The sequence below is a fragment of the Daldinia vernicosa genome (assembly GCF_022497035.1).
Source record: "Daldinia vernicosa strain CBS 139.73 unplaced genomic scaffold F5Y00scaffold_5, whole genome shotgun sequence".
Lineage (NCBI taxonomy): Eukaryota > Fungi > Ascomycota > Sordariomycetes > Xylariales > Hypoxylaceae > Daldinia > Daldinia vernicosa.
Window position 1 is genome coordinate 864,941 of NW_025953921.1, and position 18,104 is coordinate 883,044.

At 48.6% G+C, this 18,104-nt stretch overlaps 3 protein-coding genes across 3 annotated transcripts; all 3 read left to right on the forward strand.

The window, feature by feature from the left end:
• Window positions 1-779: 779 nt before the first annotated feature.
• On the forward strand, window positions 780-3,447 carry F5Y00DRAFT_251094 (polysaccharide lyase family 4 protein; the record flags this gene model as incomplete). Its single annotated transcript, XM_048009800.1, has 10 exons — window positions 780-802; window positions 833-1,012; window positions 1,069-1,418; window positions 1,572-1,686; window positions 1,745-1,790; window positions 1,908-1,995; window positions 2,049-2,074; window positions 2,140-2,178; window positions 2,240-3,141; window positions 3,240-3,447. 10 exons carry the CDS (start codon window positions 780-782, stop codon window positions 3,445-3,447), a joined length of 1,977 nt encoding a protein of 658 aa, XP_047868914.1.
• Window positions 3,448-5,106: 1,659 nt separating this feature from the next.
• Window positions 5,107-6,718, forward strand: F5Y00DRAFT_158375 (MOSC domain-containing protein). Its single transcript, XM_048004655.1, has one exon. It carries the CDS (start codon window positions 5,391-5,393, stop codon window positions 6,606-6,608), a length of 1,218 nt encoding a protein of 405 aa, XP_047868915.1. The 5' UTR covers window positions 5,107-5,390; the 3' UTR covers window positions 6,609-6,718.
• Window positions 6,719-8,740: 2,022 nt separating this feature from the next.
• Window positions 8,741-9,072, forward strand: F5Y00DRAFT_258244 (uncharacterized protein; the record flags this gene model as incomplete). Its single annotated transcript, XM_048010673.1, has 2 exons — window positions 8,741-8,751; window positions 8,850-9,072. 2 exons carry the CDS (start codon window positions 8,741-8,743, stop codon window positions 9,070-9,072), a joined length of 234 nt encoding a protein of 77 aa, XP_047868916.1.
• Window positions 9,073-18,104: the final 9,032 nt, after the last annotated feature.

The following is an 18,104-nucleotide window of genomic DNA, read 5'->3' on the forward strand; positions in this document are numbered from 1 at the left end:
CATACTTCCGGTCGTCCTTTAATTCTTGACAAATCATTCAACTGCTAACCTAGTTACTACCCAGATCCAGCTGACTGGAAACCAAGCTGGAAACAAGCCGAGAGTGACAGGGGGGTCTACAAGGGAACACGGCAACGCTATGGGAATATCAGCTAAAATCATCTGAACTACGAAGCCAGATGTAACCTATTAAATCCGTCTCTATAGATCATATGTTCCAAATTATCCGTTGCACCAGCCATCTCGAATGATCTACAGCTGCCCTTTTCAGCTCCTCTCATGCCCTCTCATTATTCATGCAATACAGCTTAGAATCTCCACAACATATCAAAAGCTGACTTTCACTCACTAATGCGTCACTAAAGTCACGATAGCTTCTTGATCACAAAAGTCAAAATCGCCAACTCAGCCGAGCTTTGCTTTTCAGCCAGCTACCTCGCTATATCTTGTACCGAGCACCGAATATACCCATGACCTCTCTCCAACCTGATTCTCCGCAGCCATGTGCCGTTGATCGAGCCTCCATGATTAATATTAGATCTCACCCCACAAACTCCCCCGCATTCGTGCTTTCTTCCCCTAGTCTCCAAGTTTAGTAGGCGGAATAATTACGTGAATATGAATAGAGCCCCCCCCTAGTCTGGGGAATTCGCTTTAAGACATTTCCGAAGATCGACAATATAAACAAGCTACCTCATTAAAATAATCTTTGCAAGGTAGGCAGGCTAAATTCTAATATGCTCTTGTATCACGCGTCCGATTCTTGAAGTTGAGTCAAGATGTTGTTCGGGATAGTATCTCGGTCATGTCTCATTCTCTTATCTATTTCCAGGTGTGCTTACGCGGAAGTGGTAGCAACCGAGAATGAAACCCAGCTCGTCATCCAGAATGACCGACTATACACACGTGTCGACAAGGCCTCTGGTGCCATGGACGCCGTCGTGTTGGATGGTCAGAACCTCCTGGGCACTCGCTCAGGATCTACCGGCATATTCAATTTAGATTGCTACTGGTAAGTAATACTATGAAACATCTACAAAGTAACGTAACGTGCTGAGCCCAATCAAGTACCCCGAACGGCTTCTGGACACCCGGATCAACGCAGCCCACATATGAGCTATACTCCGGAACAGACTCGACGGGGACAAGCTTCGGCGGTATCAAGATGTCCGACACATACACCCCTACCGGCCAAGTTCTCGAGCAATACTGGTTCCTCAGAGACGGAGAGACAGGTCTACATGTATTTTCACGTATTGCGTACTACAACAAGACCACTCCCTTTTTGCGCAACTTGCAAGAATTTCGAACCTTGTTCCGTCCCAACTCGGATATATGGACGCATCTCGCGACTAACGGAGTACAGTATGCGCCGCTTCCTGGTGAGGAAGCCAAGAAGAACCAGGTCGTCGTACAAGGTGAGCAATTAATAAAGTCCACGTTGAACAGTCCCGCAAGCCCGGAGGCTCGGGGAGAAAAATGTTTCGGGGACGCCCGACCGAAACATGACTTCGTATTCTTCCGCACGTGAAGTCCTCGCACTCGGAAAATACTAACTACGAGTGTCACAGATGCTACGTGGTACATGGGTAACACGCCTAATGACCCGTATGTCCAGCAGGAGGCAGACTACTTCACTAAGTATACCTTCCAGGATACTTGGAGAAACCATGATGCTCATGGGATGTTAGTTGAAGCCCCAGTCATCTAGCTAAACAAACAGTAAACTAACTTGGCCTGATAGGTATGCGGATGGGTCCCAAATTGCGGACAATTCCACGTTTGGAGCTGTAAGTAGATGACTCGTGGAAAGTTTGGCGGTGGTGAGCGTACAAGTCTTATGACTTGAGATGAGACGATAGAGGAAATACATTTGTAGACATAATTTCTAACTCGCATTCCTACAGTGGATGGTTATGAACACGAGGGAAACCTACTTCGGAGGCCCTCTACACTCTGACTTGGTAGTCGACGGGATTGTATACGATTATATGGGTTAGTTGGTAACCAGTCACGAGCCAAAGCTAAGTCACTGACTAAAATTACAGTCTCGAACCATCACGGAGACCAAACGGTAAGTTGACATTCAATGAATGTCATTCGTCATTGAGATGTACTAGGGCACTGACAGCTCAACAGCCAAACATCACCAACGGGTTTGACCGAACGTTCGGCCCAGTAAGTTAAAGACGCGATATCGCACCCCCCCCCCCCCAAACGCCTATTCTGACCGGATCAGCAATTCTTCTACTTCAATCATTTCCCTGCCGGGACCGACCTCCAGGTTCTCCGAGAGGATGCCACGCAGTTCGCAGACCCAGAATGGAACACCGAGTTCTACGATTCCGTCGCGCAATACGTGCCTAACTACGTCCCCAGCAAGCAGCGCGCGACTTGGGAACTGCAAGCAGATCTGCCCAAGAACGCCGAAAACCCCATCGCCGTACTATCGCAAAACGGGGTCGACTTCCAGGATAACGCCTTCGACGCCAAGGCTTACCAGTACTGGGCCGAGATCGACGAGAGCGGTCGCGCCACTATCCCCCGAGTAAAGGAGGACACGTATCGGCTTACGATCTATGCCGACGGTATATTCGGGCAGTACGTCCGGGACGACGTAGAAGTGCGTGCCGGCAAAATAGAGACAACTCGGGTTACGTGGGAGGAGGAAAGCGAGGGAGAGGAGATATTCCGTATAGGCACGCCTGACAAGAGTAGCGGTGAATACCGACACGGTTACGAGCGCGATCCGACGCACCCGCTCCATCCCGAGCAGTACAGGGTATACTGGGGCGCGTACGACTTCGTCGAGGACTTCCCTTCGGGCGTCACGTTTAAGGTCGGCGAGGGCGACGTGGGCAAGGACTTGAACTACGTGCATTGGAGCGTCTTCGGTGGCTATGCCAACTACCTCCGCTCCGAGCCGTACGTCGGCGACGGAAACGTGAACAACTGGACCGTCGTGTTCGACCTGCAGCAGTCCCAGCTCGACCAGAAGCACCAGGCGACCTTCACCGTCCAGCTAGCTGGAGCCAAGACCGCCGCGGGCAACACGGATGTCTTCAACGCTTCCGAGCCCCACGCCAACTTGGCGTATTCCGTCAGCGTGAACGGGAGGGATCTCGAGCCCTGGATTATCCCGTGAGTTACCTAACCTAACCTAATCTACTTGTCTATATTTACCTACTCGGGGGAAAGTTTCTCGTCTTCGGGATCGCTAACTAACAGGCCTCGATAAGGTGGCATCAGAGCAGCTCGTGCGCGGTGCGCTCCGCAGTAATATGCTATAACGTCGCGAACAAGTTCGTCTTCGACCCGGTTCTGCTTAAGGAGGGCGAGAATAGGATCGTCCTGAGCTTGCCGTTCAACGCGACCGACTACGAGAGCGCGGTGCTGCCTAACTCGGTATACGTGCAGTACGACGCGCTGAGACTGGAGGTTATGTAGGCCACGTAGACTACGCACGCACGCACGCTGATTAGAGTCCTTTGAGAGTATATGTAACTAACTAAAAATAACTTTAGTGCTTATATTTATCTAACTAATAAGAAGCCTTTTCCGTTCTTACTATACTATGGTGTGTATTTTATAGGCGTTCGTTGTTATAAGTGCTCCGCTCTAAATAGAAAGTAGTCTCGTGCCTTGGAAATAACATTACAAGCTATGGATCAGGACGTGATTTGCAAATACACATTCTAAAGTACCTACCTAGGTATATATTAGGTACCTTACGTAGGCAGATATAGATTTTAAGCCGGACGAGTTCGACCGTTATATGCAAAGTCGAATTGCACACTTTACAGCCGGCAGTACAGCTCGTCTGACTATTCTATATCGGACTTAAGGGCCGAATTGCATTAGGGACTACGTTGACATCTCCAGTGCTAGCTGAACCCCTTCCATGCTTCCCCCTTTATCTACATAATGCAAGTAATGGTCTAAATATTGGTACGGCATATCCCCCGACCCGGTAAAGACAGCACCAATTCCCAAGTTTGACGTAAATCCGCACTTCCCCGGGATTCTAGCGGCATGGACTATGCAATATTATTGTTATTATTGTCTAATCACACATGTCATATGCTTACCGACATAAACCCTTACGAATTTGACAGTAGTGTACTACATAGTGGTGGGGTCTCAAGACGGCTTTTAAGGGGAAGGGGGTACGATTTTATACTAGCTAAAGGGGGGAAAGCTAGCTTAGGTTGGCGTATAGGAATTCCAGCCTCAGCTATCTAAAATATTACCTACCCCCTACATAGGTCCCCGGGCCTCCCCGTTGCGGGTACTATATCGAGGGGCTGTGCCGTAGGAGCTAATCGCCTAGAGTAGAAAGACCCTCCGTGCCGGCGCCGCGCCGCGGTCGTCTAACTATTACAAATCAAGCACCGAGTGCATCGGAATGGTCCCGGGCTGCCTCTTTTGCATGATTCATGATACGATCAATGTTAGGTGCATACCTACCCTAGGTAGGTATGTATGTAGGTACCTGGTTAATAATACCAACTAGCCCACGTACCCGGTCGTAGTTGGGATACATACCTATCTACCTACGCATACTACAGTGGATGCCCAGGCACATATCGAGGCTTCAGGTATCCCCTATGAAATAGAGTATACGCAAAAAAAAAAAAAAAAAAAAAAAGCCCAGTAATCTATAGGCACTCGGAATCTCCGAGGGTGATGACCGCAGCCTTCGGCCGACATATCACGTTTCGAGTATAGGGCGTGCGCCTCCGTATCGGACTGCTGATTCGCCATGCTATTGGCTACGCGGCCGGCCGACGGCCTCGGCGATTGACCTATATACCTACCTCTTTTTGTCTACAATACTACCTAGGTATCTATGTATGTACTAACTCAGCTCCCCCGCATGTCGGTTCCGAGCAGCCCATTTGCCAAACCAGGGTCTCTTCGTCAGTTATTAAAAGCAGCCTAACCTATAATGAGGCTCTGCTCTGCTCTACTCTACTCTACTCTACTTTGTTCTCCCCCACATGCTGCCGTCGATGGAACTAATGTGCAACTTCTTCTTACGCCCCGACTAATCAATCGCCTAGCCTTGGCTCAAAATTCCGAGTGGTAGAACTAGATTTGTTTGATCCTTGGTCTGCTATAGTTCTGAGCTAGCTACCTAAGTATCTAAGTTAGCAAGGCACGTCAACGTCAGGCCACTTAATAGGAATACGTTACGTGCTGATACAACTTGGTATAGGTACATACATTCTAGCTTGTAGAAGAAGAAGAAGAAGAAGCAGGTCGTCTACCTACATACCTAGGTAGCTATACTTGTACTTGCTTAGAAAAGAATCACATCTTATAGGCTCTAAAAGGGGGGATTAGAAACCGGGTACTCAAGCCTTGCTTGCATCCTCTAAATCGCAAAGATGGGTCACAAGACGCTACAAATCACAGAGGTAAATCGAATTCCCCATCTCCCTACTCGTCCATCCTCCTACTTACACGCCCCCCCCAAGCTGTATATCTACCCAATCAAGTCCCTACGCCCAGTATCCCTAGACAGGGCATCGCTGCAGCGCGAGGGCCTCCGGTATGACCGGCGCTTTATGCTGCTTAAGGTCGAGGCCGGCGGAGGGTACAAGAACATGCAGGTGTTCCACTTCCCGGAGTGTGCGCTCTTCCACCAGGCCATCGTCGACGATGATGGCCATGTCGTCGTCACCTACCGTATCCCGGAACACCCGCTAGTGGTTCCGCCCCCTCCGGAGCAGCATGCCGCCTTACGCGTACCTCTTAACCCCGCTATCGCCGGCCTCGAAACCGTCGACATCAGGCTGTACAGCAGCTCCACCGCGGCGTATCGCATGGGCGATACCTACGACGCTTGGTTTTCCGCGTGTCTGGGCTATCCTGCGATCCTCGTCTACATCGGCGATAACCGCCGTTCAGTGCTAGCGCACGCGCCGCAGCCCGAGCAGCCACAGCCACAGACGCAATCCTGGTCCTCGTACCTGACGTCTTTCGTGCCCTACTACGGGCAGCAGTGGCCGCCGAAAGGAGAAGAGGCCCCCGGGATAGTCTTCAACGAAGCCGCGCCGTTCCTCCTGACGTCCAAGGCCTCGCTGCGCAACGTCAGCGCGCGGCTACCCGAGGGCCAGGAGATGGACATGGTCAAGTTCCGGCCCAACATCGTGGTCGACGAGGTGTGGGAGGAGTCCTCCGGCTCGGAAGACAGCAGCAGCGGCGACGGCGACAACGACACGCCGTCGATACTCGCCGCGTGGGACGAGGACTTCTGGGCGGAGCTTTTAGTAGTAGGATCCTCGCACCGACTCGCGCTGACGGCGAACTGCGCGCGCTGCGTCTCCATCAACGTCGACTACACGACCGGACGGCCGGCCTCGGGCGAGCTAGGCTCGGTGCTGAAGAAGCTGATGAGGGACCGCCGCGTGGACGCGGGCAACAAGTGGTCGCCCATCTTCGGGCGGTACGCGTTTCTGCTACCGCCTGTAAATAGTAGCAGCAGCAGCAGCAGCGGTGGTGGCGGTGAAGGGCAAGAGCTAGAAGCTGACGTCGCTGTGGGTGACGAGGTCAAGGTAACAAGACGCAAAAGCGAGCGAGACACGTGGGCCTGGCCGAAGTGAGGCCGGCCGCCGGTATGACGGCGGGTGTGTGTTCAACAACGGAAAGACAGGAGGATGTTGTTGTTGTCGTTGGGCATATCGACAAATAGTGTGGTGAGGAGAGGAAGTGTGTGTATAAGTGTGAGAGCAAGCATTCGAAGAGAAGAGGCGCTGGAATGGAGCCAGCGACGTCCAAATTGCGTCAGGGGCTTGGCTTAGACAAGCGAAGCAGCTGCAGATAGCTAAAGCCCAAGCCCAAGCTCAAGTAACAGGTGTCGATCGGATAACTGGCTTACGCACGAGGCCGTCGGATCACGATTCCAGTTACATCCGGCCGGTTCAAACCTGGTCTCCGGGAAGAGAGCCGTTGGGGGGATACCCGGAGATCTATAGTAAGGCCAAGTTTGATTCCACGTTGCAACTTCACGATGTTGTGTGTAGCTAGCTGTGGCTGTGGCTGTATAGAATGTACCTATAGATGTAGCAAGATTAGTTATTGTCTTATCTTTCCTTGACTTTTTTTTTTTTTTTTTTTTCGTTCTACCTTGCCTTGCCTTGGCTTGCTTTGCCTTACCTTCAGAGAGAGGACAAGCTGAGTTGACGAAGCATGTATGTATGTCAATCATGCATGGCATATATAATGATTGTGATGCAATGGTGATGCAGTGATGCAATAGATTAGAACGAACAATTTGCTTTCTTTAACCCCCGTTATACTTCCCTCGTCAAGGCTGGCCGTTGTGTTTCCCCAACGTTGGTTGCCGCGTACAAACGGTATGTGCCACGCCGTCTTCCCATAATAACCCAATGGGTCCAATAGATATTCCAAACGTTCCAGACGTCAAACGGGACCTTGCAGACCGCCGCGTGTGCGAAAGAAACGCGTGTCCCCCACGTTGCACAGCGTTTGCACGTAGCCCTGCCTAAATCTCAGCTTTCCCCCCCTTGCCCCCCGTTGGGCTGCACGCAGCAGCCTCAACTTTGACTTCATTCTAACCTGATCTTACCTGATCCTTGCTTTGATTTGCCTGACCTACCTACCGCGTACCTGATCTTCAACCTCATATGAACCAATCTCGATTGCAACGTGGCATCACTGCCAGATTGCCGATTGCCTAAAACTTCTATCTCCGAAACCAACAATGTGATCATTTTTCTATTTGAGAGTAATAAACATGAAAATCATTTTTAGCGTACTTGCGTACTAGTCCTCTTTTGCCGTAATTTCTTTCTTTTTTCTTCTTTTCTTTTCTTGGCCCTCCACGCCAAACCAAAAGCCCCGTGTAACAGGAAAGGAGAGAAAACGGCCCAAGGTAACTTAGCTGCTTGGTTGTTCACTCCCATGTTGTAACCTTGGTCCTTGTTAGAAGGGTGCCCTTTGTAACTTTGTACGAGATAAAAAGGATAATGAAACATGATCCATCGCAAACACGCACTTAACCATCGCCAGTCCAAATCCTACACCTGTGAAATTCCAATCGTAATTTAACTTGTTCCATTGTGAAAAAAAGAAAGGGAATATTTCTATCATGCGCAGACGCCGACCTAATTGGCAATGCTATTCCAGCATGCCTCGAAACTCCGAGAACGACCGCAGTAAGAAACGGAAAAATCGGGCCAATCCATACCAGTGTGGGAAGACACCAGAAACCTGCGCAAAATACATTGTCTATTGGGGTACATGAAGGAAATCATAATCATGAGGTGCCGTCAAACAGGGCTAAGGTGGTGCCGCGTACAGCCTATGACAACGGTGTAACAGTTTGTCGGGAAGTGATCTATCTCATCGGGATCTAAACATATTGGACCGGGATGCGCTGTGGCTTCGTCGAGTGGCTGAAGATGTATGGTCAGGGACTGCTGAAAATGTCACTGGGAAAACAACGGTTTGGGCCAATAGGATGATATTATGGCTTGTCTTGGCCACCACCTGCAGGATCTTAGCATTGTCGACAAGGGTCCCCCGGTAACAACTTCCGGATATCGATGGCCATTGCGTGTGTCGAATCTTTTTCTGTCGGGGTTCGAGAATCTCGTTATTCTTTTTTCCGTATGTAAATCCTATCCAGTAACGCCGGATGAAGAGGTTCCCTCCAATCGAAAAAAGTGAAGCTTAGATTTAAAAGAGCCGGGACCAAGGTCCTGGGACTAAAATGAGCACCATGTTAGCCCTTTGCTTATTTCTTCTGTCATATTGGAATCCTAGATAATGACATATGAGACATGACAGATACGAGTTTCCCACTTACATCTATGAAAAAGGCCAATAACAGAACAGCACGGTCCGGATCCTCCCTCCCCGTGCTTAGACGTTGTGGACACAAGCCCGGCACGTGTGGATCTTGCAGTATCTGCACTCGAAAATCCACCAGTGCGGCCCCGAGTGACACAAATTACAGGTCCATTGGACAAGCGTGCTGTCCGACTTCAGCATCTTGAAAGAGTGCGCGCAGTTGCTTCCCACGGCCATTTCTTAAAGGTGTGATCAAGAATCTGTCCTAGAAGACTTTTTTTTTTTTTTTTGATCGCTGGGGATAAGAATGCCAGACAGCTGGGGGCGAAAGCGGGCTTGCTTAGTCTTTCCTAGAAGTAGTGTTAGTCTTATAGCCAATGAGTAGACTCAAGTCGTAAGATACTCACTTGTTCGAGTACCGATGTAGAGGTGGGGGCTAGTTGGCAAAATGGTGTGATGGATGCTGCTGGGTGTAGTGGATGAAGAATATGGCTAATGACGATGGAGAAGAGTGTCGAGGAGGGTAGACTCAAGAGGTAGTGGACGAGAGACTTTAAATAGTCGACAGGCTACAAGTGAATAGGTAGAGATAACCTTGAGGTCCAACCAGGGAAAGCGTTGGGTTATTTATTGTTTGCCAAATGTGGGTTTGTGACGGGAAGATGTTTATGAGCAGCCTGTTTGTAGTCTAGGACTGGCAGGAAGTCATGTAAACTAGGCGAGGCGGAAGTTCTCTTTTGTAGCAGAGTGAAAACATTCAATGGGCGGTGGAGGTGGAGATGGTAGGGGGGGTGGTAAATGTGATGTGTAACTACCTAGTTACTCGACGGGACGTCGTTGCAAGCTTGGAAGCCATGAGGGAGGCTCAAATAATATGTACGTACGGCTCTATCATATCGTCTACCCTGGGCCTATGACGAACGGTCGGCAGTGTTCCCGTTAGGTCCATACTATGTAACTCGGCACTAGGAGCATTACCTCCAAAGTCAGGGACGGGTAGTTAGGAAACTAGACTAGAAACAGGACTTGATCTTGGGTGAGGTGATTGACATGAAGGAGTTGGGGTGGAACAGGCGCGCTGTCCGAGAATTTTCGATGACAGGGGGAAGTATGTAGAAATTTATGAGAGAAGAAAGTGATGTTCTGCGACAGCCGACAGGACAGGGCTCGACCTGATCGGGGTTTTTTTTGACTTCAACTTTTCAAGGTTGTCACTTCCAATTAACCTTAATACCTAATACACTGAATTACATGTACCTAGGTACCTCTTAGCTATGTCACTCGGGGGAAGGTACTGATGGTACTTGATAATTCGTACTTCATGTCTACTTTAGGTAGGTTAGACGTAACTGCCTGAACGGTGACCGCGTCTGACCTGTTTCTTCTTCTGTAGAGGGTCGGGTCAAAACAACCTTTACAGTCAAATCTAGATACATACATCTAATGTACGCAAGAAAGTAAGAAGTACATTAAATATGTGTAATTGTGTAAGAGGTAAGTACCTATACCTATGTATACCGTATTCATATGTCGAACATGTACTTACCTGACATACTCGCATACAAATATTTATGTACGTATGCGTGGTTCGCTATACGCAAGGAATATAGAAGAATCTAAAACGGACGGAAGACGAGAAAAAAATATTTTTAGTCTAGTTTGGAAAAACAATTAAAAATAATTAAATAAAAAGTAATAGAAATTTAAAGCAAAAGGACAACCTTATGCTTCTTTGGGAATCAAGGGCCTGGGCAAAGCACTGACATGTACATGGGGGGCATGACACGATATGGAACATTCGACAACGGATTTCACTTATTAAGTTTATTAAGTGCGGATTTGAAATCTTGATCAATTAATATTTTCTCGCCGTACGTTCCTTGTTTTCTTCTTATGGCTATTACTGCTGCTGCTGCTGCTGCTGCTCTGGTCTGACTACCTGCAGCACCAAGACCGGTCTGAGTATGATGTTTAAAGCATGACAATGTACCCTTCTACATTTCCATCTGTCCGTCTCTATACCTTAGGGAAGTATAGGTATAAGTTCTCAGAGGGTTCTGGGATTGGACAAGGTAAGGCGTACAAAAAGGATTCCTAGCAGAGCGCTTTAAGCACCGAAGACCAGTCACAATCTGAAGCTAGCGGACGGCACATACTCGGAAACGTATTGGTCTTATCCCTCACCGGTCGGCCCTCGCCGCCTACCCCTACCTTACAGCAATTGCCGAATCGGTAACTAGAGAAGGCCTTACCGGTGACCATAACCATATTCTGTTTCCAATGTACCTCGCGTAAAAGTGCTCATATATACCGTTTGAGCCTAGAAACAATACGGAATCTCGACCAAAGGTTACATGTTTGCGGTTTTCCTGTTTTCGATCGGAGAGAATATAGTTCCGCAAGACATAGTAGTAGTAGTAAGAATGTCAGGGTCCGTTAGGGCGATGGAATAATATAGCCCAGGAACCATTAGTGTACACTACATACATCTTCGAGGTAAGGTGAGCCGGAGCTTGCCAGAGTTTGGCGCGGTTCGCAATGACCGGCACGGTTCGCCAAGGATGATTGTGTCCATATCTGATTCCTGAACCGGCGCTCCCATTTATTGGCTGGTTTAAGGAGGCACTTCATCGTTTGGGCTATAATACTCCTCTATACCCACGCAACGTAGTCCTGCGAACGGGTCCGGGGGTCACATTACGTGCGGATGTAGGTAGGTGATAGGTATGTATCCGTAGGTACAAAACCATGCTAAGGTAGCCCTCTGAGGAAACATCCCGACGTGCTACCCGGGGGGTTTGGATGAGTTCATCGAACTTGGGTTGCAAGATCTGACTACGACGTAAAGCCATTGTAAGGGTAGGTATGAGGTATGTGACGTACCCAGTTTACTGTTTCCGTGATACCTCGGAGTTATGAATAAATAGTTGGTTGGTGCTGGTAAACGCATAAAGACGGGGCTAGAGTGAGCATTAGGGCGGGATTTATCAGGTCGAAGTCACAGTGAGGCTTGAAACAAAAAAAAACCGAAGGTTTGGTTTGACGTTCTACGTGTAGTGTAACACAGTCAACAGCGAGATCCCCAGCTTATTGGATAGGAAGGCTCTTATAGCTGACTAAACAACCCGGTGTGAGATGGATGGATAATCTTACATACAGCGGGTTTTACTTTGCGAGAGGAAAAAAAAAGGGAAGAAAAAAAAGAACTAAACCAGCGAATTAATAAACCCCACCATCTTCTTCCGAGTTTTAGTCATGTGAAAATAAGAGAACGTATATATGTACATACCTCTTATACACACATGCGCATATATCAGATATACGAAATTGCGTAATCCGGCATCGTGAGCGGTTTGCCCTTGGTTGAAAGAGAAACTAACTACCCACCTAGGTAAGTTGTAGGTCGATGCATGCTGCACAGCGATAGTGATGGCAAGGCCGATGATGCTACTTTGACCTGATTACTTTGACCTGATATAGTATGTCCCGCGGATATTGAAGGCATTTCCGCTAGCTGTTTCGGGGAGCGCGGGGTGATATGATGCAGGCATGTATTGTACTTAACCCATACGAATCTTATAAGTACCTACCTTAGGTAGCCTACTGTGCGTTAGGCGTAATGCGTACATACATACCTACATTATACGCACATATATCCGCCTTAGGTAAGTGACTTACGTATTTACTCAGGTACATACATATGTATATTGCACCTGCTTCATTGTCGACCTATATCATGTAATACGTGCATATTCAGGTACGAAGGAGGGTAGGATGGCAGCGGCTGACAAGCTGCCTGCCCGTGTCATGCACTCAGGTACCGAGGATACGCAACTTCGGGGGCTGAAATAGCGAGTACTTACATGTTACGTACCTACATGTAGGTCATGTACTTAATAATACATACCCACGTATAACTTGGTGTAAGTAAGTGCATACATGGGTTACGTAGTTACCTAATATAATGATTTCCTTAAATTTCCATTCTCATAAATTTTTAGTCAGTGACCTCAGCGACCCTCGGTGCTCGTGCCGATGCCTTACGCCTGTGCCTGGGCCTGGGCGTATGTACCTAATCTAGATGCAGCAGTCGGACCCACGAGTTGCACATTACCCGCAACTACTTTCTATTTTGAGCCTCCTGCGCATCTATGTATTAAATTGAAGTCTTCAAAGGGGATTAGTTGCGTCAAAAATCAACCTAATCAAGGAGTTGACGTCTACGTTTTTAGCCGAGCAATCTAGTCTAGGCCTTTATCGTTGCCGCTCTCGCCCAATCCTCATGTCATTGCGACACTTGGTACTTAAATTGACCAAACTGCTATCAGGCAATGTCTTTATACCCCATCAGCCGCATTTCACATACTACAAAATAACGACGACGACGGGTGTGTAAGTATAATGGAAATCTCTTCCGAATTCAAATCGTCTGTATGGATGCTTCCTTACGAACACGAACACCTCCAACGTTACAAATGACCTGCCTTCTAATCCATGACCATACGACGATAGAGTAAGCTCTATCTTTTAAGCGTCGCTTTGAATTACTACAGAATCGCTTCCTTGCGGGTTCAAGGGAGGCGGTTCCGGCTGACCGGTCACGGACAATCCGTCTAGACGACTGCCTCCCTAGTATAAGTTATAACTGGTTTATTAAGGCTATTGCTTGTGCTATGAGGTATGGATCCGTACCCCCTGAAGGTTGAAACATTAAACCGCAACTGCAACATGTGTACGGAATACCCAATAGGTTAGGTACCTATGATTTACACAGCCAAGCTATTATCAGGACCCAAGAGCCGGGCAACTCCTGGTAGTGCCGTTTCCTCATTAGCTACCGCTGTAGTGGCAGTACGGCACCCTGGACCTTGGGGCATGGAGCATGGGATACCCGCTTTCTTGTGGGGATGAATTTCTTTAACACAGAGCCCTACGAGTCCCGCGACGTTACCTCAAACTCCCGACGTGAGCTTGTCTACACTAGCTTACCAAGCATGATTTGCATAATGCCTCGCTATCATTTCCCCCTCGGAACTGAATACCTACTATTGGTCTTCGTTGGTGCTCGGAGGGTCAAGCTGATGACGATGATAGCGTGTTCTAGTATATACATACGGCATCTTGGCGTTTCCCGAAGGATCGGTAATCTAACCTCTTAGCCCTCTCATGTCGGTAAGTACTTGCTCCAACATCCGCTGTACCTCTAATACCCACGGACCTGTGGCTTGGGCTATTGGAACTAAACTAGCCACGACATCCTATTTCGTCTTTAAAGTATTTTGTTACGCTGGCGTCTGCTGATGTCTGCTGACCATGTCCTCATGCGCAATAGCCTGCGGCCGTCCCTGCGACCAGCGGGACCGTGTTTAGGATGTGAGGTCGCGAACCGGTCTCGCTTAATGAAGGATTCTAGCGAGGTGATCCCCGTCTGAAGGTTTCACGCTTTATGCCCCCGGAGAATTTTGGTGAACAAATCATAAAATTCCCCGACAGCGACAGCGAATGAGGCCAAATCCACAGTTGAGGTACAGATCCAAACCTTCCAAACCTTCGAAGCATGGAACATTGGAAACTTCTATCATCCTCCCGGCTCCACCACATAGTGCCGCACAGGCCTAGGAAATCAATGCCGCACGTGGTTTTGACATTGTCGGTTTGTTGGTTCCAAGGTTGTACATAATCCGGGCCCTCCTGGTTTGGAAGCTAGCCCCACTGTCTGACCAGAGCCAGGATAACCTAGTAATAATTCGGCCGTCTAAACAACATTGGTCGATATCAACGCCAATCGGCTGGCTTCCTTCCTCTTCAACTATTCAAACCCATTTACCTATACTACACACTACACACTACAACTACAAGGCTGTAACGAGAATACAATGCCGGCTATGTACCACAATCGGCTGTGGTTGCGTACCTAATGCTAAAGTACTACTACCTACCATAGTACTTGGAGAGACAAGGCCACGTATTTCGATGCCCAGCCAGCCAGCCAAGACTCGACTTTTAATTATTGCGGTATCCAATTGCTACCCGACAAGTCGAAATCGTGATCGTAGGAGTTTTGTAGTACAAGATTCATCTTTGTCGCGTGCGGGAGTCATCACTCAATTCCATGTTGGTCGCCTCTGGTTGGTCACCACGAGATGCAAATGGCCTAAAACGGAAGTTCTCCAATTTACCATGACACCAACTACCGGCCTGCCGGCCACATTAAGCTCGTTTAATAGAACCAATTCACACAGCGCCTGTTTGGGAACGAACGAATCCAGAAAAGTTGCCGGTCGTATTAACTATCCCAGAAACAAATTCATATACTATAGCATATACTATAGCTCGGGGGTAGGCTCACCGGTTGGTCGTCAATACAACATCAAACAAACATCAATCTTGTTCCCCGTGGCCAATCGTGGATGATCCAGGCTTGGTTCAGTCGAATCAGCAGCCTGGCCTTAATGAAATTTGATGCGATCCTTTCTGTATTCGACATGCGCTAGCAATTGGGCTTTAGCAAACACGTCTTGCGTGGCTCGCGCAAATACTGCCAGTGCGAGCTTATGCACATTCAGGGTATTGCTTTCTCCGAATGCTTTAATGCCAACAGTTTCCATATCAAATAACTAACTAACTGGGACAAACAAAACTTCGGGAGGGAAACAGGACTACGTATCTACATACGCAATACACAATACGCAATACTATCGACATTATTGAAACTACCCACCGGTCTGGGTTTGCTTTAACTAATTACCCCATTGGTGGAGAAAAAATATCGAGACTTCCGTCTCTGTGCGGTCTAGCAGGAGAGCATCGTGAGGTTCCGATGGGCCGGTCCTGAATATCGGTGAGGTCAGTGTCAGTGCCAGGCTGCGAATGGGCTCCCCGACACGATCTTCAGATTCAAGACGAACGATTTTTTCTACAAATCTATAGGCTAATAAGTGCCCTCATTATAAAGCACCCCTTGATGTACCTAAGGTATGCAATACGGAATCTGACGAGAGGTCACCAGGGTTCATCGACTACCACGCAATGCTGTTGAGGGTGTGAGCTTATTCCGTCCTGCCTAGCCCTGCCAAGACATCCAGATTCAAAGAGACGTTTCAGTACCTGTTTGGTGGTCTCTATAATAGATTGCAACGCGACCTACCGCTCTTTCGGCTAGCCGTGATAGTAGTTAGCTGCAGGCTTGTCTGATATGGCACTATGCAGAAGTACCTGTCAGACTTTCTAAGGTTCTTTCCCGTTATTTTCCCTGTATTTATTTTTGTTCCTTATTGAGGGGCTGCGCCTAGATTCCCTGCCAGTCCCCCACTATGGATGTCTTTCTTTTGCCTTGTATGTATGATCCTCACCAACTTACTGCCCCCACATTGAACGATCCCACGTCACACAGCCCTGTCGACAAAAAATTTCTGGAGACAGCGACAACCAATTGGTAAAAGTGCCGGAGACGTGGTAAGCTCGACGTGCTTTTATTATTTACAAGGGCAGACCATGTTGTATGTCCAACCTTCTAATATCAGAACGGCCCATAATCAACGTTGTTCTATGTATTATACTGCTGTTTGACAGGGCAAAAGCTCGCCGGTTGATCACTACTTCCTACTAATCTTGTACGAGGACTTGCCCAACCACGGCCTTCGGTTTCCGAGCATGAAGCGTTAATACCGGGGCCCGCGGACTTTAAGCGGGAGGAGGTCTAGGAAGAGCCAGGAAGAGCCCCGAAGTCGCAGCTACTATGTAAACAAGCAGACAGGGTCGGGTTTGCCCAGCGTCAAGTATGGTTCGGTAAAATTAGACGGCCGGAAAGTTGATGATGGACACAATGCGTCCTCCCCCCCTGGGCCCTAGACGGCTAGCTATTCCGAGCCTGATCACGAGGTTCCAGCCTTCGTTATTGGGCAGTCCATCAGCCTCGTTTGAAGGGGCTTCGAAAACGACGTTACGGAGTAGCACTCAAGCCGGAAGATTCAGAATCAGCCTCAATTTGGGGTGACGCGGCGGCCCGTCCTGCTGCCGCATGATGTCGACGGCTCATATTTCGTTTCCATTGTAATCGCGATCCGACGGACGATATTCGACAATCCGGGGGCCGTAGATATGTTTCCGTATTCCTTTTAGCCCCTCCCTTTTCCCTTTAGTTTTCGGTTCCTAAAATTTGGCGGGGCGGACTACCAGCTTCCCAGATTTCGTGTGACGAAGTTATAATATGATCTATCACATTTTGAATCCTCCCTAGTGTTTTCCCTTCCCTATCACTCTTCCCACCTCTTAAAAACCCGGCCTCTAGTTACCCACCGCCGCCACTACCATACCCATGATGTATGTGTCTGTATCTGTATCTGTATCTGCCTACCTACCCAAGCATGCTTCTTAGGCGCGAGGAACTGCAATGCACTAGCCCAATCAGCAGGTCAAAGGAACCTCGGAGATGCAGACCGACGCTTTTCTCCGTACGCAACGTACGTGCATACATATTAGTGCCGCGCGCATCATACCTAAACATGTGAGCTGCGGCACCAGCGCACAACGGGCACAAAATCTGGATCGTCACGGTTACGCATCCCGTCCTGACGATGATCAGATCAATCATGCCAGTCATCCGCCTGCGAGGGAAGAAAGGGGGGAGGGGCGGACGAGAGAAGGTTCTCCAAAAGTTTCTCACCCCCCTTTTCTCATATCTCGCATCAAAACTTCCGAGTCGAACCCCGAACGATAGGTAACTTTTAGGGACCGGGGGGATAAGGCGCGGCTCGACGCTGCAACCTCGCTTCTTCAATACCGGGATGTCTACCACCTACCACCTACCTTACATGCTTACTCGCAATGCCTTTAATAACCTAACCTAGACCTTTCCGTCTGGCTGTCACTTTCCTTATCACTTTCTTACCAAGAACCAAGCCCCAAAGACCGAGCCCGGTGACGTTTGATGATGCATCGATGATGAATAACGCAGGGAATTCGGACTCGCCCGCCGGCTGCCGAGAAGGGTTAAAAGAAAGCAAGAGCGGTTGCAGTAGTAAACGAAGAGGGAAAGAAAAAAAAGAAGAAAGAAAATTACTCTTCAGCACCGTCCCCCTTTTCCGGCATTGGCGGTGAAGGTAAAGGAAAGACGAAGAAAAAGAAGTGACGTTGGCAGCTTTTTTTTTTTTTTTTTGTTCCTGTCCCACGCTCCTTTACATCATCGTGAAAAGTGATGGGTCAGAGGGGCTCCCCCAAAACAGAACCCGCTTCAGGAACCATCGCACCGGCATAGCGTACGAGACGTCGGAGCCACGCGCGGG

Excerpts from the sequence above, each read along its gene's own strand:
- F5Y00DRAFT_158375 (XM_048004655.1), top strand. The coding sequence starts at position 5,391 with ATGGGTCACAAGACGCTACAAATCACAGAGGTAAATCGAATTCCCCAT.